The sequence below is a fragment of the Morus notabilis genome, unplaced genomic scaffold (genome assembly GCF_000414095.1).
Source record: "Morus notabilis unplaced genomic scaffold, ASM41409v2 Scaffold73, whole genome shotgun sequence".
NCBI lineage: Eukaryota > Viridiplantae > Streptophyta > Magnoliopsida > Rosales > Moraceae > Morus > Morus notabilis.
This window is the reverse complement of record NW_010358777.1, coordinates 722,093-745,649: the sequence shown is the minus strand read 5'-3', so window position 1 is coordinate 745,649 and position 23,557 is coordinate 722,093. Positions and strand designations below refer to the sequence as shown.

The 23,557-nt window shown below is 34.3% G+C and overlaps 3 protein-coding genes across 3 annotated transcripts; 1 reads left to right on the top strand and 2 right to left on the bottom strand.

Annotated features, from left to right (window-relative positions):
- Positions 1–285: 285 nt before the first annotated feature.
- On the bottom strand, positions 286–4,298 carry LOC21409148 (putative pentatricopeptide repeat-containing protein At1g13630). Its single transcript, XM_024162473.1, is given in 8 exon segments — positions 286–854; positions 1,329–2,143; positions 2,146–2,229; positions 2,232–2,337; positions 2,339–2,406; positions 2,409–2,533; positions 2,535–3,399; positions 3,638–4,298. Coding segments are annotated over 7 exon segments (2,391 nt in total). The 5' UTR covers positions 4,089–4,298; the 3' UTR covers positions 286–854; positions 1,329–1,451.
- Positions 4,299–7,431: 3,133 nt separating this feature from the next.
- Positions 7,432–11,311, top strand: LOC21409147 (DNA-3-methyladenine glycosylase). Its single transcript, XM_024162467.1, has 5 exons — positions 7,432–7,804; positions 9,383–9,440; positions 9,865–9,948; positions 10,712–10,853; positions 10,983–11,311. The coding sequence occupies exons 1-5, from the start codon at positions 7,432–7,434 to the stop codon at positions 11,259–11,261; spliced, it is 936 nt and encodes a 311-aa protein (XP_024018235.1). The 3' UTR covers positions 11,262–11,311.
- Positions 11,312–18,017: 6,706 nt separating this feature from the next.
- LOC21409145 (phosphatidylinositol 4-kinase gamma 7) lies at positions 18,018–21,233 on the bottom strand. The gene is made up of 2 exons (XM_010093338.2): positions 21,051–21,233; positions 18,018–20,460 (listed from the first exon to the last, which is right to left on the bottom strand). Exon 2 carries the CDS (start codon positions 20,206–20,208, stop codon positions 18,280–18,282), a length of 1,929 nt encoding a protein of 642 aa, XP_010091640.1. The 5' UTR covers positions 20,209–20,460; positions 21,051–21,233; the 3' UTR covers positions 18,018–18,279.
- Between the last annotated feature and the right edge of the window lie 2,324 nt (positions 21,234–23,557).

Genomic DNA, 23,557 nt, shown 5'->3' with positions numbered 1-23,557 from the left:
CAGCAGGAGAAATTACGGCTGCATTGGCTCCAAGATTTTTGTGGAACTCTGCGCTTTTATCAAAGACAACGCATTTTCCAATAACGAGTTTAGAATTGTTCTAAATTATGGGCAAAGGAAAACAAAATAAAAACAAAACCACAGCTTTAGCAAGGGGAATATAACTCTCGTTTCTGCTATTATTGCAACTCTTCTTTTTTTCCTCTTTATATTGTTGCTCTTTACAAAAGCAATGAAAGTTCTTCTCTTTTTGGTGTTTTAAAATGAAGTTTGTATTTGGATTGTTAGTCACCCCCATAAACCTCCAAACTATCACCACTGTTTTCTCCACCTACCCAGCACCACCAGATCCAAGTACATTGGTCCTCCCCTTCCCTTCCCCCACCCCAACATAGTCGCAGTGCTGAGAACATCTGGAATATTGATAACGATGGAAAATTCCCCATCATCAATGCTCTCAGTAAGCTTCGAGATCCCGTCATTCACGGTTCATTCTCCCATTCCCCTGCTTTCATTACTTCCATGGTGGATGACGGGTAGCTTAGCTGCAGGACCTTGAGTCATCCTCCAAACTTGTTCACTTCCCTCATCTCCCAAGATCTCCCACCTTCAAGAATGAGAACATTCCCTCCTTGTTCCAGCTCTGCAGAGAACCAAATGCTCAGAAGGATGCATGTCGCCAACGCTTCAGCTTGGAAATGTGATTTCAACACCTTTGGTGCTTTGTAGCGGACTATCCGCGCCACTTGAGGAAGGAAGTCAGATTGGTTCATAAAGCTCATTCGTTATGGAGACCTTGGCTTCTGAGCTCGAACAAGGCAGAGTCAGATTCATCTGGGCAGCAAAAACTGGAACTGCCAAAGAGAGAAAATTAAGACTTTCAGTGATTCATTAAATGTTTAAGAGTGCTCAATCTTAGTTATGTTATCCATGCACTAAAAACTGCTACAGGAAACAATAACGTCAGGCAACTGTTATTAAAAGAAGGCGAAGAAAAACAACCACAGTACTCCTTACCCAAGCCTCTTCTATAAAAATTAAAAACAGATGATAAACGATAGCAAATAGCTATGCCTATACGTCTAACTAAAGACACTAGGAATAAAATTTTCTCCGCAGCACTTAACACTTCAGACCTATATATATAGTTCAAGCATGGCATAGAATCTAAATGAAGGGGGGCACATACAGGCAGGAATAAAATCCCGGCGAGAGAAAAAGTAAAGAAACAAAACTACAGAAAAACTGCATTAAAATGTTGTTAATAATAACATGGTGGTAAGAACGGATTTCCCTAGGTAAATAATTTAAGTGCTGATCATACTTACTTTTGCACTTCAAAGTTGAATGAGAAGCTTGTTAATCTGCACAGAGTTACCTCGTCCATTCAACTTCTTTATCAGCCAACCAGAGGCTAGTTTTCAATGGTAACACGATAAAGAGTTGACTTTCTAGACTTTTATCAACTTAGCAAGAATCTCAAGCACTGAATTGACATCACCAATTCGCTGGGAGGCATTAAGCATCACCTCATAGTGTTGTTGATCAGGAGCAACGCCATCAGTTAAAATCATGTTAAAAGAATATTTCGCTTCAGTTACTAGATACCTTTTGCACAATCTATTTATCACAGAACTATAATCTCTTATTGATATTTCAAATCCTTTCACCACCATTCGTCGGAAGATCCCCATTGCCCTGCTCACGTCACCCTTTGCACAATGTGCTTTAATTATTGTGGTATAAGCAACTTTTGTCAGGTTCAGATGGTGTTCTTCAAGGAGAACTAGTAGATTGTCGGCAATCTTTAGGTCACCATATACACAAAGACCATTGATGAGAACATTGTATGTGACAGGAGTGGGCTCAAGATTATGGGATAACATGTCATTGAGTAACTGAAATGCTTTTGTAAAGTCCTTGGCTTTACAAAAGTAATTGATGATGGTATTATAAGTGATTTGATCGGGAACTAAACCCCTAGAATACATTGTCCCAACTCACTGTAAAGTCTCTTGCAGCTACCACTGTTTACAAAGTCCTTTGATGACAACAGTGTAAGTTACATGAGTTGGTGTTGCGCCTTCTGCTTCCATCTTGTGTAGCAATTCAAGCATGCCACCAATCTTTCCTTCTTCAGAATATTCAAAAGGTTGTGAGCCTCGGCAAGTTTTCCAATTTTACAGAATCCGTACATAAAAGTATTGAAAGTGACAATACTAGGAGTGGCCCCCTTTCAATCATTTGTCTGTATATCTGTACAGCCTCCGAAATCTTACCTATTTTCACATACCCATCGAACATTATTTCATACAAAATGGTATCACACATCAAGTCACCTGCTGTTAAGAGTATCAAAATATTTCCTTGCCTCGGACATATTCCCTTTCTCACGTAAGCCCAATCAGGAAAGATTCTCTTCAAGCACATTTTCTTGTATAGTTGACAATCCCTTTGAACATGACCTTGTCTGCAGAGGCCATTAATTCGGATAGAATATGTTATAAGATCTGGTTTCAATCCAAAGGCTTCCATAAAGCAATTTCAACCCGACTTCAACATGCCCACTCTTACACAAAGAGCTAAGCAATACACTATACACCAGGACACTCAACTGAAAACGCGGTGATAGCATCTCATCCCGCAGCTTAAGGGCTTTATCTATGTCCCCTGCGCAACAATGCCCACAAATCAGGCTTGTATATGTGACATGATCTGGATTAGACCCTTTAAGCAACATTTTCTGCATGACCATTCAAGCTCCACCCATGAAACCAAGTAGATGGAACCCTTATGCAAGAATGTTGCAAGTTACTACATCAGGCTCTAATCCATGCTTCTCCATGTCACCTGTGAACTCTAATGCTTCCTCCATCGAACCGGCTACACATAGCCCATGTATAATTATATTGTAACTGTAGGAATCAGGAAGTAGTCCACACTTGTACATCATACAAAAAAAGGACTTGGCAACATCCACATGACCCAATTTACAAAACCTCGACATAATCGTGTTGAACGACAGTGAAGAAGGTCCAGGCTCCTTCCCTGTAGTATTCCTCAGGAACGAAATTGCATCTTGTAACTTAGACTGCTTGCATAGACCATCTACAACTATGGAACTAGTGTATTCATTTTCAGTGAGTCCACTTAACTTAATTTCATCATATACATCCCACATAAAATCCGTGTGCCTCAAGTTGTACAGCAGACAGTTATAGCTCAACAACGAAACAGGCAAGTTCAAATCTTTCATCTTAGCAAGTACAAAGAGAGCATCATGAACCATCTCACATCTTGTTTACGCAAATGCTAACATATTCCATACCAAGGCATTTGCATTCCAGTTCCTAAATCTACTCAAGAGCAAATCACAAACAGATGGCGCAGACCCAGAGCCTGTAAGAAATCACAAGAATTCAACCAAGAAAAAAAAAAGAGAGTCTAAATGAGGAAACATAAAGCTTCATCCTTTGTATCTAACAATTGTTATGCAGTAGTGTAGAAACCAACATGTTTAAACAGCAGGAAAAGTGTGGAAATGTTAAACTACAAACTATTTGGGCTCTTTATGCAGGAATTGAAACTACATTGTCAACAACTAAGCAATAAAAAACAAAATCTAAAAACCAATTACCTGCCTCTTCAACCAGTTGCTTTATAACCAAACGAAATTCTTCGAACCAAGCTTTCGACGCCAAAATATGAGAGATGACGAGCCGGGAAAACCTAGAATGACGAAACGCATACACATTCCTCAAAGAAAAAAAGAAACCCAAAGCAAATTCCGGGTTTTCCATTCTCAAAGTATCGATAACTGAATCCACCTGATTTTGATTCAAAGTAGAGAAAATAGTTCTAAAGTAATCCCCTCCGAGAAAGCATTTCAAGCCCAAGCTCTTCAAACCTGATAGGATTTCAGAAACAGCGTCGGCTCTGGGATTCTGGACGACGATGGGAAGGTCGTTGTCGATCTTTGCGGCGGAGACGGAGGGCTTGCAGAAGATGAGGGAAGTTAGGGATGAGAGAATTCGGGATTTTTCTGTGTGAAGGAGAGGCTTTTGCCATCGGTGTATGTGATTGAGCATGGAAATTTGGGCAGGGCGGGTGAAGCGAAAACTGAAAAAAGAGAGAGAGAGAAAAAAAAAATGAAAGTGTTTGTTTCTCGGGAAAATGAAAGGGAGAAATGAAAATTGTGAGGTTGGAAAATTACAAGAAAGTGTTGGGATTGGTAAGCATGCCTAATTGAAGGGTTTATTGTCTTGAAGAAAGGTAGTTTAGGGTTTTAGAATGCCGTTGTTTCGCGGCAATTTTTTGCAGCTTTGGAAACAGAAACAGAAGTGGAGAGATAAAATAAAAATACAAAGAAATTAATAATAAAATTAAGGATACGAGATAAAAATATTATAATAAAAAAATTAAATTTAAATTTTTATAGGAGAAAATATTATAATAATAAAATTTTTGTGATTTGAATTTTGAAATTAACAAGAGCTAAATAAAACCTACTTGTTCTTAAGATGAGATGGTGGCAGTTTTTTTTTTTTAAGGAAACTATATTTCTTATGGTTTATTATTATTATTATTATTTTATATTGGACTGAAATGACGATTTTTTTTTAAGAGTGAAATTATTAATTTTTGTTCCTGTTTAGAAATTATTAGTATGAAGTGAATAAGTACGTTAAAAAAATTCTCCAGTTTTCACTTATTGATAATTTTATCATGATATGAAAAAAAAAATATCAATTTAAATAATTTTCAACTATCAAATAATATTAAGTTTTACTGTCAAATTCTATTAAATTTTCATCTTTTTTAATTCTATCGGTCATTTCAAAAAAAAAATTAAGCTAATTTAATTCGCTGATTTGAGTTTTTAATTCATGTTGAGATGTGACTTTATGTGATAGTTTTTTACTGTAGTAAAAAGTTAAATGTGATTGTTTCTAAAAGCTTTTTACTGTAGCAAAACTTGAATCGGTGAAATGAACGAGGCCTATGAGTATGTTTTTTCTAATTGAGACAGAATCCGTTCAAATATGATATTTGTGATATCCTTCCGTCTTCAACTCATTAAAAATATATTTATTTGACTATATTAGATCATCGTATTCTATAATAATACGTTAATGTAATGTTTGTTGGGATCATTGTATTGTATAAACTAATATAGATGTTAAATTAACACGGCCTACATCGTATCATTGAATATGACTCATTTTTTGCATGTTGTATTTTATTATTTTAGAACGGATCCATGATTCTATAATAATACGTTAATGTAATGTTTGTTGTGATCATTGTATTGTATAAACTAATACAGATGTTTAAATAATACGGTTTATATCGTATCATTGAATATGACTCAGTTTTGACGTGTTGTATTTTATTAGTTTATAACGGATCCATGATTCATGTTGAGGTTGGGCACGACTGAAGGTCGGGGTCGGCTCAACATAGAGTCATGCCGAAACCTATAATTTTTTAAAAATTAAGAGGGCATAATACAAATTTATATATTTTAAAAATTATATTTTGACCCCTTAACTTTTATAAAATTACATTTTGACCCAAAACTTTTGAAAATATATTTTGACTCCAAATTTTTTTTAAAATTGCATTTTGACTTAATTTTTAAAATTTTACATTTTGACCTCTATACAATACATCATGATACTAAATACCGTATTATATTATGATAATACAAAACAGTACATTACACTTTATACAATACAATACCATAAAAACTACTAAATATGACCTAAGAGTACTTTAACGAGTGAATGTAGAACAAATATTTGAGTGCTCGCTCAAGTTAACAGGGTTGCTACATCAATAATAGCACCTTTTTATTAGAGATATGAACACGCCCCCCATATTTAGAGTCTAACTGATGGAGAATCATTGATAAAAAATGGATCAATTGTTTGAATTTTTTCTGAGATTGAGAATAGATGGAATTTTGGTATCTAATTCCCATTTAAGTAATAAAGATTCCTAAGAGTCTCTAAATGGTTTATCATTGATAAAAAAATGGATCAATTGTTTGAACTTTTTCTGAGATTGAGAATAGATGGAATTTTGGTACCTAATTCTCATTTAAGTAATAAGGATTCCTAAGAGTCTCTAAATTATAAACCAATTAAAAATATATAGGTTCTAGGTTCTTTTTTTGGTTTTGGTTTTTTTTTTTTTAATAACGAATATTCTTTGAAGCTGTTGAATTTGGCCCAGAAAAAACCAGAAAATTCGTTAAAGAACAAGAGATATACAGGGTGAGCTAGAACATAAATTCTTTGTCTCCTCCCTCAATAAATTATATGGCATTAATAACATATATCAAAGATATATTTTCTTTAAAATAATCATATGCTACTTTATTTCCACCCCTTTTTTTTTCCTTTCAGGATCACCCATGAAAATTTTTGACGAAGAAGGATGGAATATCTTTTTCCTTATTGGCAAAAGGTATGCCTCATAACTTTTAGGGCCTAGGAGTAGGAGTTAAGAATGTTATGGACCCATTACACTTGTATTGAGAAAAACACCACAACTAAAAATATTATAACTAAAGAACAAAAAAAAAAAAAAAAAAAGTCCATTGGAGACTGTTAATAACCCTACAACTTAATAATATATGCACTAACTTCTACCTTCACATTTTTAAGCAACAAGGATTTGTTGTTGTTGTAACTTATCAATCTTTATGCAAGAAATTGAATCTCTTACTGGTTATTGGACATGGACACATAGCCTTATTTTATGAACAATAATTGAACAAAATAATCATGAAGTCTTTCAACCACTTAGCTCAAAGGCAGTCATGCATGACTTGCAGAAATTGGTGTCGTTACATATACATATATAATCTAAATAATATGACAAGCCTTGCAAAATATTATATATGATGTGTTTAAGGATAATAACAATTGATTTTAACATAATTTATTTGTATAATTATATGGACTTTGACAGTTTGGTTCTGCATAGTCATAGAAATTTGTCCTAATCTGCATGTTGACAAATAATTCACTATGTGCATACTTTATTGTTTACGTTTTGGATTAGATAGGTAATGATTAAATCTTTCTTTTTCCCCTTTCCTTTACAGTTTGTTTTTTCCTGTGAAAAGATAATTCAATAACTAGCTTTCAGGTGATATTCATCAAATTAAGAGGGCCCAATAGCCGAGTGGTTGAATTTGAATACAAAAGTGTTCCCAAGTCCTTGAACACTCTTTTATTTATGAACATTGCTTAAAAATTAAGCACCAAAATAATAGTAATTATCCATAATTAAGAAAGGTCACATTTCACCATCCAATTTTGGAGGCGCACTTCTCTGCCTCAAAACCATCTAAACCTTTATAAATCACACCTTTCTCTCTCTTCTTTTGCATGATTTTCTCATTACTCACAAGTCACAACCATGTTCAAGGCAAATGTGAGAAGACCGGTTCTAGAGAGAAACGGCAGTCTAAAAGAGAATGAGAAGAAGGATAAAACAAGCCCCGGATTGTTGTCCAAACACCTAAAGAGAATCTACCCAATTGGCCTTCAAAAAAGCAATTCCTCTCCTTCCCTCTCGTCGCTGTCATTGTCGTTGTCGGAGAACTCGAATGACTCATCTCTAGCGGATTTCGGTTCTCCTCTTGATCACAAGATTTCTTTGGCTCTTCGTCTCGTCGCGCCTCCTCGAAGAAAAGAGTCCCCTGCCCCTAAAAATGTTCAGCAGCAGCAGAGTCAGGATGCTAATAATCCTGAGGAGTTGAGGAGGTGCAATTGGATAACAAAGAACAGCGGTAAGTACTTTTAGTACTTTTGGTACTCTAGTAATTACTTTGTATCTAATAAAAATTCTCAAAGATGTTTTAGTTCTATTTCTGTCTTGTGCAAACCCAATACCATTTTGCTTACAAAAGTATGCAACAAAGACTAAAAAAATCCATTGCTGTATGGAAAGAAATTGTGTGGGTTGTGATTTGAAAAATGTGATAAGAGTTTGATGTTAAATGTTGCTTAGTTATCATATGAGTTATTTTAGGTCGTTTTTAAAATCCTTTTTTCTAGCTAATTCTGGAGTCTTGACCTTGTTTTTATCAGCTTTTGATATTTTTGAGCATTGTAAAATAAATCAATGGCGTTGGACTTTCATGTCACATATGCTGCTGAAATTTCAATGTAGGGAAGATCCTACGTCCATATCTTACGAAGGAATAGGCATTGAAACTTGAAAGACATTGTCATGGAAGTTGGGGTGTGGTAATCTAAAGAATAAAAACAACTTGTTTTATTTATTTATTTTTTCATAGAAAAACAACTTGTTTTATTTGGAGAAATCTTGAAAATTACATAAGAAGTACTTTTAATTCTCTGCATGCCCGCAAATATTAGTGGTCAAGAGTAAGGGTGGCAATTCGTGTTAATAGATCGTGTTCATGTCAACCCGTTTATTAATCGTGTCAGAAAATATTAACCCAAACACGACATGTTTATTAAACATGTTTAAAATGTCAACCCAAACACGACTCATTTATTAATCGTGTCAACACATATAACCCGTTTAAATTAATATATTAAATAAATAATTAATATAATAATGACTTATTTACCACGGTTAATACAAGTTTAATATGTTTATTGGTCAATTTATCTTTTCATTTAAGAAAAATAAATGAATTTTACTAACAAATATTAAAATTCACATTATTTGTATTTAATATGTCATATAAATTTTCATGTTATATCACATATCATTATATTACAGATGACGCATATAGTTAATCGTGTCAATTTATGTCACTTCGTGTTAGGAGGTCAACTCTAACCTAACTCATTTATTAATTGTGTTAATCGTGTCAACCCGATTATGACTCAAACTCATTTATAATAATCCTAAACCTACTAACTTTGTGCGGGTTTCGAATTGTGTCGTTATCCGGATTGTCAAAAAGAGTTCTATTAGATGAAATTAAGAACGGCCAAGTGCCAACCAACGTTGTCCACTAATTGTTGTGTATATGAAGTTGTTACAAATATCTACTACTATAATCAATGATTAAAATTATGAATATTTTAAGAAAGTCAATTATTAATGTTTTAGCACTTAGAGCATATATTAGACTGTGGACCTGCCAAATTTAGAGATTTAGTTGCAATTTTTTACTATCCAAAAGCGCTTATCAGCATCTCTACCCACTTCATTACATGCACCTCTCAAGTTATCTATATATATTTTGAAGTCCAATCCTATTGGATTATAATATATTTATATATAAACTAATGGTTAAAGATTATCATTAAAAAAAAAAAAAACTAACGATTAAAGGAATATATGTGTATAGATATTGGACACTAACAAAAAGGTTTAATACGTACAGATAAAGTTTACGTAGCATTTCATGACGAGTGCTGGGGAGTCCCAGTTTATGATGACAAGTAAGTCCTTTTACAATTTTTTATTGTGACGTAATCACTATAAGGATTTGTTTAGTATAAGAATTTAAATTAGTGTAATTCTAATTATAATTTTGGAATTATAATTATAATTTATGATTTTGAGTTCAACTAATAATTTTAAAATTATGATTTAGAATTAGATATTTGAATCACTTTGAATTAAGAGGAGGTGGTTTTATAATCATGAGTGATTTTAGTTTAAAACATCACATCGATTCTAAATCATAATTCAAAATCACTATAAACAAATATTAATTCTGAATTAATGTTTAGAATCATGATTCTAAATCTATCTATCAAAAATTCCTTAATTAATTAGACTGGTGCGCCAACTTTTTTTTTTTGCCTAGTAACGCGTGCTGACTTTTTAACGTTGTACTGATTAAGTACTATTCATGTACAGTCAATTGTTTGAGCTGCTTGCAATGTCTGGCATGTTGATGGACTACAATTGGACTGAAATTCTCAAAAGAAGGGAGCTATTCAGGTATGAAATAATACCTGCCATTCAATAACAACTTCATGATGTGGGATCTAATTTGTATTTCTGTGGAAGAATTTATTCCAAATCCTGTTACATACGCATGTAGTGTTTTATCTTTCACTGGGTGGGTGTTTTTTTAGGTGGTATACTTCTAATAATTATGTAATATAATTGTCTAGTTATAAAATTAAGAGTCACATGAATTTTTCATGATCGGTAAATTATTTACTAAACGTTTAATTTGAACAAATTACGCCTTGAATTTAACAAAGTTTTGCAAATGATCCCAAGTCGGTGATGTATATCGAAATTTGGATATAAATACACTCGTACACATTATGTGAACATGTGAACTGAATTGAAAGAAAGTATTGAAATTTCGGATTATACTGTGAACATATCATGTCACCTACATGGAGATTTTGAGCTCGTTTGGTTCATAGATTAGAACCATGATATTATAATTATTTTTAATTTACGTGTATTTTTTGTGAAAGAAAATACTGTGACGAATTATGAACTGTGATTTAAATCTGAGAACGAATCCTCCAACCAAACGGGCTCTTTATCTTTCAAATATTAGCATCATTCACCAGCATTTTGGGCCGCTCTACAAGTTCAGTCAAAGTTAGGGAAAGTTAAGCACACAAAAGGGCCAAAAACCCTATAAACAAATATTATGGGGATATTTTTATATCTACTTCACACATACATTAATTGTAGAGCTAAACACATTACGTTGATGACATGAATTGGTCACATACAGGGAAGCTTTTTCTGGATTTGATCCAAGCAAAGTTGCCAAAATGGGAGAAAAGGAGATCACAGAGATATCATCAAACAAAGCAATCATGTTGGCCGAGAGCAGGGTGAGATGCATAATTGACAACGCCAAATGCATACTAAAGGCAAGTCCTTCTTCAAAACTACTTTCACTAAATATGCAAAAGAGAAACCCATATACGCACGTGAAAACTATAAAGTTAAAAGGGCAAGTCCAGTTTTTATTATTATGGTTTTTTTTTTTTTTTTTTCAGGTTGTTAGGGAATTTGGGTCATTCAGCAACTACATGTGGAGCTACGTGGATCACAAACCTGTTATAAACAGATATAGATACCCAAGAAATGTTCCTCTGAGGAGCCCAAAAGCCGAGGCCATAAGCAAGGACTTGTTGAAACGTGGGTTTCGGTTTGTGGGGCCCGTGATTGTGCACTCCTTCATGCAAGCCGCTGGATTGACCATCGACCATCTTGTGAATTGCTATAGGCATTATGAGTGCGTCAGCCTCGCAGAAAGACCTTGGAGGCACATCTGATAATTGATATGATGATCAACATGATCATACATACATATTGAAGGATCTCTAACAAGAAAATCTTATTAATACTTCTTCCCTCTTAAGATTTATCAAAACCAAAGTCTTGAGATATCGATGGTGATGTACTTATCGCTATATGTATGTGGCAATAATCAGAGCTGTCACATGATAAAATGCATGTGATTATTTTTAAGTCTCATGTTATAATGTGATGGTTCTAATGTATTGCCACATATGTAGTGATTTGATGAGCACCGTGATATTCAGCATTTTTTCTTGTTAAAATAGTAATAATGGGATTCCATATTGGTTAAACTGCAGAGAAATATACAGTTCAGACGAAGATCGTGGATGAAACGTATATATGGACAAGTGTTTTGGATTTAATTGGATTTTGTTGTGCTAGTCTGCGGTTATACTTTCTTATTTATTTATATTTGGATAGTTGAGTGGATTTTGTATAATCATACAACACAATTATCTGTAACTATATGTCAGTGAATTATTATGAGCAAAAGCAAGTGCAAATGTATGATGATTTTTAATCATTGGTTTGGTAGAAAAGCAAGCTTTCTCTCTTTCTCTACGCTTATTTACAGAAGAAAACACGCCCAAAAATGCAGAAGATTCTAATAATTTTCTAAGTTCTTTGACTCAATCTTCAGAAATTATAATCATATATGATTATGAAACTAAGAATAAAGTAATTAACCAGTGGACATGGTTGTTAGTTTGTAAACATTAGTTGAAACAGAATTAGATTCGTTATTAGTGATCCATAATTAGCCAGGTCCCATTCTGCATGCACAATTGCACATTGAGGATGTAATCTCTAATTAATTACTTCCACGCTTATATCTTATGAACAATCTTCTATTTCTCCTCTATCAATTAGCATTTAAAGAAATTCCCAAGACTTCAAATTCCGGACACAATATTAGCTACGTTTAATGTAACAATGTCCTAGTCTTCTGTTTAAGCCACAAAAGAACAAAAACAAAAGAAAAAAAGAACCAAACATTAAGTATGCTATATATTTATTAATCTGCCAAGTGCCAAAATGAACCACAAGAAAATAAACCATTAAATGGACTTAAATTAAGATACAACTTATGACCAAATAGCAACCAAGACTTGCTCTTGCTTGATGTTTGATGTTCATGAGAATAACTAAACACCCCAAAATTTATTTCTTTTCTTTATTCTGATAAAATTAAGAGATGGTGCTTTCGATTGAGAGATTTATATGGAAATAAACGGCTTTAATTAATGGTGTAGTCCATTGTCTAGAATTGTGAATGAATCCCAATCCCATCGTTACTGTGGTCACTAGTTGCAGTTTGAAGTTCTATTTATTTGTTTTTTTTTTTTCTGTGTTGTTTGTGGGGAGAAATTCATTTTCCCTACTTTAAACCGTTAGTTTACTCAATACTTTAATTATGTATTCGTGTGGTTTTTTTTTTTTTTTTGTAATCTTGATAAATACTCCTTAAAAGTGCATGGATTAAGATTTTTATCATTTACTCTTGATTCATAACCAATGGTTCAAAATAGTATTTATCAAGAGTAAGGAATAAAGGTTAAGAGTAAGGGATAAAAGTCAGACTCATGCACTCTTAAAGATAAATTCTTCATTTTTTTTTCCGCATTGAACCATTGGTTTTAAAAAAAAAAAAAAATAGACCGGTGGTGTACTTTACAATTTACATCTGTGTTTACTCAAATTTTCTTAATTTTATTTTAAATTTTGTGGTTTAATTTGAAACAAACCGATGGCTTAACAAATAAATAAACTAGTGGTTCCAATAAAAAAAAAACAGAAATTGTAATAAATAGCAGATTTTTAAAATATTTTTTAAGTAAATAGCAAATTTTAGAATATTCAAAATAAATAGAAGTAAAAAGATTTTTTAACTCGTAAATTTTTTATTTATGACAGTAAAAAGATGTTTTAAACACGTAAATTTTTAATTAACTGTTATTTACTTCAAATAATTTTAAAATTTACTATTTACTTCAATTATTTACTGACTTCATTCTCCCAAATGAAAGAGAGTTCGAGTTGTTTAATCAGTTAGTAAACCTATAGTTTAATGTTATTATGAACTTTATAACTTATGTAATTGGTATGCATCGAAGAAATACTGTGACTAAACCTATCTAGACTTTCTTTTTCCCAATAAGAAGAAGTTGAGTCACCGATCAAAACAGTTTATGTCAGCACTCCTCACCCCTTACTGATCTCCGTGTTGATGTAAAATGTTTCCATCAAGAAGACATCTCTGTGATTTAAGCAAAACACATGAAGTGTAGGCGTGAAAAAGCCCTTTTCAATATACTTCATGGATGTTACCATTTTTCCATGGATTCTAAGTCCATATTTATCTAAGAAAATTGTTGAATTATTCTTATAGTGCACGGATTTAGATTTTTATTCTTTATTTAGAATAATATTATTTTAATTAATATATATATAGTTATTTAAATAAAAAAAGTTTCAAAATAAAGAGTAAAAATCTAAACTTATGCAGTCTAAAGATTTTTTGTCTCCTTTTCCGTCATGTCTCAACAATCAACATCGTTTTTCTCATGTTATCTCAGACTCCGTTTATTTTATTGATTCGAGTTTAGAATTTGAATTTTGTTATAGTAAAAAACTCTAAGAAATAGTTACATGTAACTATTTTGCTACAGTAAAAAAATTTCACATAAAATTATATCTCAATTTAAATTAAAAACTTAAATCAACAAACTAAACAGGCCCTCGACAATCAACATCGATTTTACAAGTCAGTTAAATGTGGGAAAACTCGTACAAATGACCCCTACGTAGTGATTTGGAAGTTCTGCCACAAATGGGTCCAAATTCACTATAAGGCCCAAAGCAGTCCAATTTGCACTTAAGCATGGGCCTAAATGTGCAACATCAAAGAACCTTTGTCTACAGTGTGGACTCTTGCCCAACATCATAATCTGCTTCTTCCTATTACAAGCTAAAATCTGAAACATTATACAAAACTACTTGACAGTTAATTTGACACTAAAATGAATACATTGAATCACAGATTGTAGGCATGCAGGAACAATCAGTCATACTCTTTTTGAAAACTCTAAAAAAAAAATCAGTGCCTAACAATTTTGAGAGTAAGAACAATTTGTTTTTTGTAAATAAATTTGGGACTTCACTAATAAGCTTGACTCTTCACAAATTAATGAGTGCAAGAATTTGTCTCATTTGTATACTATAGGACACGTTAGTTTACCCACCAAGTTATTCCCACGTTTGCATCTTTAGTCACGTTCTTGAAGGATTAAACAGTCATCTAAGCTATTATCTATTTTGCTATTAAAAAAATAGAATAATCGGTGTTATCCCTATACTCTTTGTATTCAACACGTTCTAGGACTACTAAACGAAAAGAATCTGATTCAACTAATGTTAATACGGATGGGTCATGAGTCCAACGCCAAGCACCCCATTGACGGGACAATATCTTTAACTTAGGGTCCGTTTAGTTCGTTGATTCGAGTTGAAATGTGATTTTATGTGAAAGATTTTTACTGTAGTAAAAAAGTTAAATGTGACTGTTTCTAAGAGTTTTTTACTGTAACAAAACTCAAATTTTAAACTCAAATCGATAAAATGATCGGGGTCTAAGACTATAGACGCATTTTGAACAGTAATATAAGAAAAATATCTTTACCGTTACATTTCATTAATGGAATCTAAGGAATAATTTTATTCACTTTTTTTTGGTTTTCCTGAACAAATCACATGCACATACACATGCTTTTAGCTTTATCACTACACTAAGTTGTAGATTAATGTTGGTAGGTGTGCCTTACCCTCATATCTCATTCCTATCCCTTTTCCTTCATTTTTGCTTTAAGTACATCTAAATCAACACAGTTTATCTCACCCTTCAAATGGTTCTACTGAGAGAAAAAATCTCTAGTTTCTGAATAGAGGTCTTATGGGGGTCACAATTGACTAATCTTTTTGTATTTAAAAAAAAAAAAAAAAAAAAACAAACTTTACAATCACTTTGCTTCAAAATGTTGTAATGCCAAGGACAAAACAGGCATGTGTGAAAAGACCCACTTGTTTTGTCCTTCTCTGTGACCCCTCTCTAAAGGCATCATTTTGCCTTGCATTGCAAACCACAGTAGGCATATTCCTAAAAAAAAAAAAAAAAAAAAAAAAAAAAAAAACCCCACTTCACAGTCAAGTGCCAATACAATACAAAACACCCTCAACCCTTTTGGGATTAGACTGCCACGTCTTGTGAAGCCACTGCTAGTACCAATAATAATATTCTTATTTTGTCCATTTTTTTATTTATCACATTACATTTATGAGATTTCAAGTCAAATTATAAATTGAATGACTTTCGGACCAAGACCACCACCAAACTTTCATGTCTATCTATCTTTCTGACATGGTATAATCGTCAGAATAAAGTTTGTTAAGCAAAGAAAACGAAATCCCACCACCGATAGTAACCTTACCACCCATCTTCAAGCAAGCTTTCTCATGGTACTACTAGAATTCCAACCTTTTAAGACATTCTCTTTTGTGTCTAACAAGATTGTGTGCTAATCCAACTCTTTGACTTCCACATTGTTTGAATGGCCTTTATTAACAGTAATTCCCCTAGATTGTGCTCAAATCTAATTTATGAACAAAATAAAAAATAAAAAGATGTCCTTTGTCCTATTCAGTCCTTTGTTACAGTAGACTTACTTTAACCTTTTTAATAGATTTTTGACTCCAATGAATAAAAGAGCTTTATCCCATTTCTTGCACAAGTAAAAATTTTCACATCATATTGCTGATTAAGAATAACTCAAACCTCAATATTCCAAAATACAGGAAAAAGCCAATAAATCTATTAATACCTTTTGGCAGTATTAACTTAAAGAAAGGAAAAGCAAAATAAGAGAAATATATTAAAAAATGTTTTAAAAAAATTAAAAAGGACGTGTAAGTGCATCGACCCTCCAATAAGTGGAAAGGCCAAAATTTCAAAACAGTTTGAGCCCAATGTTTCGTGGGACCTTATTCTCTGACATGTGATGTTTCTTTGTTGGCTGCTAATGTAAATCATGTATTATTTCTCTTGCAATTCCTATGTCAGCATCGACAAAATTTGTGTAATCTCTTCTACTGCATAGTTGCCTCAACAACCATGACATGTTGCCATGACATAAACGAGACCGGTCCTTTTCAGAACCAAGTATTTTTTTTTTAAAAAGCGAATAAATACATGTTACATATGGGCCCCACAATTTGAATAGCAAGTTGTAATTAGACAACAAATATATAATCTGTGGATGAGAGCCCATTGTTTGGTTAATAGCAGTAGTACACAAGGAAGAAAAAGCCATGACCTGCGCAGTACTCAGCAGTATTATCCATAAAGCTTTTGCTAGTTTCAAAACGACAGAGAAAAAGAAAAGAAAATCCCTGTTTTGTATATTTCACGTGACCTTAATATGTTTTTTTTTACTCTTTCTCATAGGCTCTCACACTGATAATATCAATTTTCAATTGTTAGATCCGATTAAAATCATATTAAATTAAATAAAGTGTATAAAATAAATAGTTTATGATATAAATTAACAGTTAAAAAGAAGAGAATTACCAATAATTCTTTTTTTCTGATCCCACTAAAAAAAACTCCTATGGCTTTTTTTTTTTTTTTTTTTTTTTTTTTTTTTTGGATTTTTTTTTTTTTTTTTTTTTTTCTCTCTTTTGAGATTATTGTTGTGATAAGGTGGCTTTAATCACATGACAGGGACTTGATAGAATACAAGAGTAAAAGATTCCTTCAATTATTAGGGAGGGAAGATGCATTACAAACCGTGTAGGAAATAGTATTGAGACAAATGTTCCAACAAAACAAAAGGCACATGAAAGTGATTAGCTGACTACTTGCTTTGCTAAACGTATATGGAAATTTTTATTCCTACATACAACAAAAGTTGTTCTCCAATTAAGTAGTGGTTGTAAGCAAAAGAAGTGTCTTTCATGTTCATTGCAAATCTTTTTATCCACCTTTTGTGATACCTTACATCTGAAATTTGCTAACCAGCTGTTCCTAAGTCACTAGATACCTAGATCAAACTAGCTTTGACGTTGTTTCTTCTTCACATCAAAGTGACGACTCCTGTCCTTTGCATTATCATTTTTAATCCTCCATGTATAAGACAGCTACATCTTAATCCGTACTTTTAAAAATCCTAATACAAGTCTCTAATTTGTGATATTGTCTCAAATTAGCAATACAAGTTGGAATCACTTGCCGATGTGCGGGCTTAATGGAGTTTAATTTTGTAATTTTACAAGTTATAACACACTCCAAAAAACCAATACATTTTTTTATCAAAATTTTAGCAGTTGAAAAGACGAGAGAACTAATTTGGTACATATGATTTAGCAATTCCGATACTCATTCAGAAACCTTTCATACGCGCATTCTGCTGCTAGATTAACGTAACATGCAATTGGATTAAGAAAACCATTCATCTTCTCCGTCAATTGGATTAAAAAAAAAAATCATTCATCTTTTTAGTCAGTAACTTTAGCACTGTGGCAACCATTTACGACGGCCAAATAGGAAACAACAATACTCGAAAAATGGTAAGTGGATACATGAAGAAACAAAGTTCACTATACATATACATATATATATATATAATATATTCTTTTTTTTTTCCAAAGCTCATTCTACAAATTATTTATCAAACAAAGTCCGCGAGGAGTGAAAGAAAAAAAGAAGTAAAAAATCAAAGCAAAACGTAAAAAGAAGAAATACATCAAATTCTACTCGGCTCATCACTCAGCTGATGCCAAGAATATTTACAGCATCCTCCTACAGTCAAACCCCCACTACTTCCAGGGAGAAGACGCATAAACCAAACCTACCTTATCAATCCTCAACCCCCAGAAACCTACTAATTATATTCATCGTCTTTAGTAGTCTCTGACTTACCACACATTGGCGCCTCAAACTCAAAACTGGCACGAAGTGCCGAGCCTCTGCCTCTGCCTCTGGCCTAGGATTGCAGACTTGCGTTTTGCGAATGCTGGGTAGAGCAAATCATGGAACTTCTCCAGGAAAAGTGTCCATTCATCCTCACTCAGGTCAGCCAGCTTCACAAAGCTCACGCTTGCTGGAAGCTGCTCATTCGCACTTCTGTGCCCAGCTGATGTGTTCAACATGTATCCATTTTCCGGTTTTGATCCCGTAAACTTGGGGAACTTCTGTTTCTTCTCACCTAAACTAGTGTCCTTCAGCGACATTGAAATGTTTGAAATGGTTGGCTTCTTCTCAGAAGCACGGAAATTTGCAAACACCTCTTTCTCTTCTTCATCATTTTCCTCTTCCTCTTCTCCTCTTTCTTCAAGCTTGGGCAGTTGAGGGCGACCGTGTCCACTCCCATTTCCAAAATGAAACGGTGTTCTGGTCACAAAGTCCTCTTCTGCTGACATTTTTGGTGTTTCATCCAACTCCCATTCCCCATAGTCTATGGGAAATTGGTACTCCTCGTGTTCGAGATCAGCCTTGGGGGACAATACTTCCCTCTCCTTTATCATCCTCCTCGCCTCCATACAAATAACCTCCAGTTCACTAGGTTCCTCTTCACCACTCCTGAATTCCCTACTCGTCATCTCACCTATCTCAGCAAGGCAGAGACCATAGGCAGCAGCTTCCTTCAGGAAAATGGTGCAGAGGACCAACACCCTGAGACAAGCCTCTCGAATCATGGGGAGCTCCCTTCGCAGCATCTCACAATCCTTAAGCGGGTCAAGCTTTTCTATGTACTCAAGCTCATCATCCGTAAATGGAATGGAAGCCTGAGGCCAATGAATCCACTCAAAGTATGGATCCTCCAAATTTTCAGGAAGGCAAAGACCATGATCAATTGGTATTAGCTCCACTTGACCAAACCGCCCAACACCATCAAGTTTCCTAACTAAAAGATTTCCTGCATGCCTGTCTGTGTTAAAAATCCTAATGTCTAATATCCCTATACGATGCACAGCAGAAACCGGAAAGCTTGAGGTCCCATGATCACTCGCGTCAAAATCATGCGGTATGAACTGTTGGAAAGACGCAATCTTGCTTACCAGCTTCTTCATGTGAGGCTTGTTCCCATTTACCCCATCATTCACATTAAAGATCGAATGAGTGATCTTCACCAGGGCAGTGGGGGGCACATTTGCAAAGTGGCCTTCATCGAGAAGGTAGGCTGCAACTTCTCTGAACCCTGTTTCCCCGACCCGAACAGAAGGTTTCAGACCCGGTTGCCCAAGAGCTTTGCCAACGAAGCCTTTTGGGTTATTTGGTGCAAAAGGTTCTTCATCTGTTGGCTTCACAATGGCAAGACTCTCACCTTTACAGTTCCTGAAATAATATGCACCTCCAAGGCCACCATGAACGGGAATCGGATCAACCCCCATCTTGATAGCCTTCACAATATCCTTGACCAACACCTTTGTTCTAGCAAAGTGATCCGATTGCCCCAACACTTCAATAGGACCACTCTTATCTCTATGCTGCAAATCCTTCCCAGTGGGCGAGAGACATGGAGTGGAAGAGCTTCTGTGCAGAAAGTTCCGAGTAAGAAGAAGAGGGGAGTCGTTGCGAACGGCACTAAGATCGTTCTTCAACACCATATCCCCAAATGTCAGCGAGCTCTCTTCAGTGGGTACATTAAGAGCAAGCTGCAATCTCCTCTTGACGGTATGAGCATTGTCCCCACGATCCAATTCCATCCCCAAGACGCATCCGGTCTCCGTCTGCACGAAAACCCGTCTCCTCCCAGCAGGCTGTTTCCCTTCCATTCTCTGGCTCCCATGGTACTCCGTCCCTAAAGGGCTCTTAAAAATTGCTAATGCCATCTGTGTCTGAACAGGGCTGTCCGACTCACGAGACATCAATCGAACAGATGGACGGAGGAGAGCTTCTTCCCTTCCGAGGAGACCCCAAACTCCAAAGCCACAGGTGACAGAATAAGTACTAAATCCAATCCCAAAAAAATCATTAATACAATAAAAACCAACTTTTAAGTTTTCCCCAAGCGTCCGATAACAATGAAAATACAGTATAGGAATAATCAGAAGGAAAAATCAGTGCAGCGTAAATGCTACATTGAATGAGCCATTACGAGATCAGCAAGAGAAGAGAACCTGCAATAATACACCCACAAAGGAAAAATAAAAAATAATGCACAGAAAATACAAAATAAAATCAAAATTAATTCCTTTAAACAATCTGATTTTACATCAGCCAAAAACTTCACTCATTCAATCTAAATCCACAAACATAATCAATTTTGAAGGATAATAATGACATCAATCACCTAAAAATCCCTCAAAATAAGTCTGGATTATTATAACTCTAAAAGGGACTAAATCACAATAAACAGTCCACTTTGTGCTCAAAAGAATTCCGCAAATCTCTAAGCGGATAATATTTATATACAGATTCACCCGTAAAGTCCAAGCAGTCAAAATTAATTATTTACAACACCATTTCCAATAGCAAACATTTACACAACATACTCCCAAGTTTTCCCTAAGCATTTTCCTCCGCGCCAAACGGGGGAAAACAAAGAATCAAGATCACAAAAATCACCAAAGGAATAAAACAAACATAGAAATGAGATAATAAATCCCAATCCAAGCATATTCATTCCAGTGTTACTGAACAACAAATCTCGGCCATTTCTGAGCTCAAAAAGAGCCCAGACCAGAAAATTTTGGAAGCAGGGACTCACCAGAATACAAGATCTGGAAGAACCACGCCACACGGCCGCCAAAAACGATGAAAATTATCCAACGGCCGAGTCGGAGATTCAGAGGAGGAATCGACGGAGTCGACTCGGATAAATATTCTTGGTCCGACTCCAAGCCACAAAACCCTTTGTGTGTGTGTGTGTGTCTCTCTCTCTCTCTCTCTCTCTAATTCCTCGCTTTGGTTTCTCTCTCTTCCTGAAACTCTTTATATTTTAACTCGACGCGGAAAGCCTAATTGAGAGAGGAAATTTAACCCTGGTTAAGAAGGAGGTGACCACTAACCACTCTCTCTCCTCTCTCTCTCTTCTTTTCTTTCTCTCTCTGGTTTGCGATTCGAAGCCTCTAGAACACGTAATCAGAACCGCTGGATCTACGGAACGGTGGGGGAATCGGGGCCGTTGGATGAGGTGAGCCTCGGGGGTTGTGTGTCGTGGGGAGTGATGATGACGTGGAGATAAGGGACTGGGTGATGACGTAGCAGTGGTCGCCTATAGAGGAGGAGGGGAGTACAGTAGAGACTTTCAAGAGCATTTAAGAGTCAGTGATCTGGTGTTAATAATGTTTTTTAATTTTAATTATTATCTAATTATTTTGTATAATTATATTATATAGTTCTGTGCCCGATCAGATCGTCTAATTTTTCGAGCACGCACTCAACAGTCTCCCACGAAATCAGGCTTACTTGATTCTTCTTCCGAAATATCGAAACTACCCCTAATTTCATGTAAGAATGAAGACCAAATAGTGAACATCAATCGAAATTAATTTCCCATGGAGTCCTTTTTAGACAATTCACTATCATTATTCATTGCATTGCCACTTAAATATCCTCTTTTTTTTTAATTTTCACTTTAATTAAGGAAAGTTTTATGGTCGGTGCTACTATTTTATCTAATAGGAGTTGTTATTTTAGTTGGATTAATTTTTTATGTCACATTTAGTCTATGGGTTCAGAAATATAGTTCGTGATTCTGATTTTTAAAATTTAAATTTTTTATAAGAAAAAAATATTGGAGTGAACTAAAAATCATGATTCAGAGTCAGGTCATAACTCTCGAAACAAACCGAGCATTAGTGATTTGAGTGATAGATGAGTATGACCAATTTTGTATTTGTAAATTTTTATTATTTATATATACTCACAAATTAAATTGTTAAAAAATTAATACAATAGTTAAAATAGTAATTCTTAACATTAGGATAAAATAGTAATTTTACCGTAAGTGCCCTCTTTGTTAGGGAAAAAAGAAACTGAGTGATTATTTTTCTCTTGTAATATACAATTTTTGTTGTGCAATTCACAAAAAAACTGGAAAATCGTCTCTAAATTATATAAAATTGTATTTTGTATGTACGAACATTGAAACTATCTAGTAACCCATTTGTTTTGCATATTTAAACCACCCTTTTTTTTTGTGTGTAATGTCTGTTATTGTTAAAGTAATTCCAATTATAAAAATTTTCTTACAAATTGTGCAATTTGAGAGGACTGTTTAATAATATTTACTAAAAAAAAAACACTTATCAACAGTGGCTAAACAATTTGATTTTCTTCCCATTTCGATAGTCACATTCACATTCTATGGTTACTACAATATATTACCAAAAAAAAACAAAAGAAAGCTCCCCAAGTATTTGGCTTTAATCTTACGGCCGAGTAGATTTACCGTATGGTAATGGAAAGGGGGGGGGGGGGAAAAAAAAAAAAAAAAAAAAAAAAAAAAAAAAGGTAAACGGCGGACCCTATCACGTCGTATAACCATAGTGGGGCCCTGCCGTACTACGCACCCTTCACTCAACGCGGACAAAATCGTTCGGTTTAGGACCAGTGGGAAATTCAATTCAACCGGAGTTGGGTTTTTTCGGAAGGTTCGGAACCAGGTGATTATTAATGATAGGGTAGTCTCTAATTTGTGCCTCTTTTTTTCTCTTTTCAAGATCGGGTAAAAATGAAAGGAGGGGAAGGGAAATCCAGCGGTCCAAGATTTGTCATGAAAATGGAAATGCAATCAGGCAGATCACATGGATTGGGTCCCATTTAATAGGCTTCCTTTGTTAGTTGCAGATACCTATCTTGTTACATAATGACAAATTGACTGTCCTCCTAAAAATTGGTTGTAGTGTAGTGACAGTTTTATCCTCTAGCATTTCTGAATCCGACTCAATTAGGGTCTGATTGTTTTCGTTTTTGTTACCATTTTTCACGATTTTTGAGAATAAAAAATAAAAATGCGTAGAGAAAACACGTTTAGTGTAAAAAATTTTAAAAATTAAAAATAAAAACATTTTTGTCCTTTTTTGAAAATGATTTATTCTTATTTTCATTTTTTTCTCTATTTTCCTTTTCTTTCTTCAACCCAGACTAGAGACCCCCATTTTCATTCCCCAACATTTCCTAACTAACATATATAATGTTATATTAATATATTTATTTAATATATTATTATTTTAAATATTATTACATGTTCTTAAAAATTAAACCACCAAA

Coding starts and splice junctions, on each gene's coding strand:
- LOC21409147 (XM_024162467.1), top strand. CDS start 7,432: ATGTTCAAGGCAAATGTGAGAAGACCGGTTCTAGAGAGAAACGGCAGT. Junction 7,805..9,382: donor TTGGATAACAAAGAACAGCG/GTAAGTACTTTT, acceptor TAATACGTACAG/ATAAAGTTTACGTAGCATTT. Junction 10,854..10,982: donor ACGCCAAATGCATACTAAAG/GCAAGTCCTTCT, acceptor TTTTTTTTTCAG/GTTGTTAGGGAATTTGGGTC.
- LOC21409145 (XM_010093338.2), bottom strand. CDS start 20,208: ATGTCTCGTGAGTCGGACAGCCCTGTTCAGACACAGATGGCATTAGCA.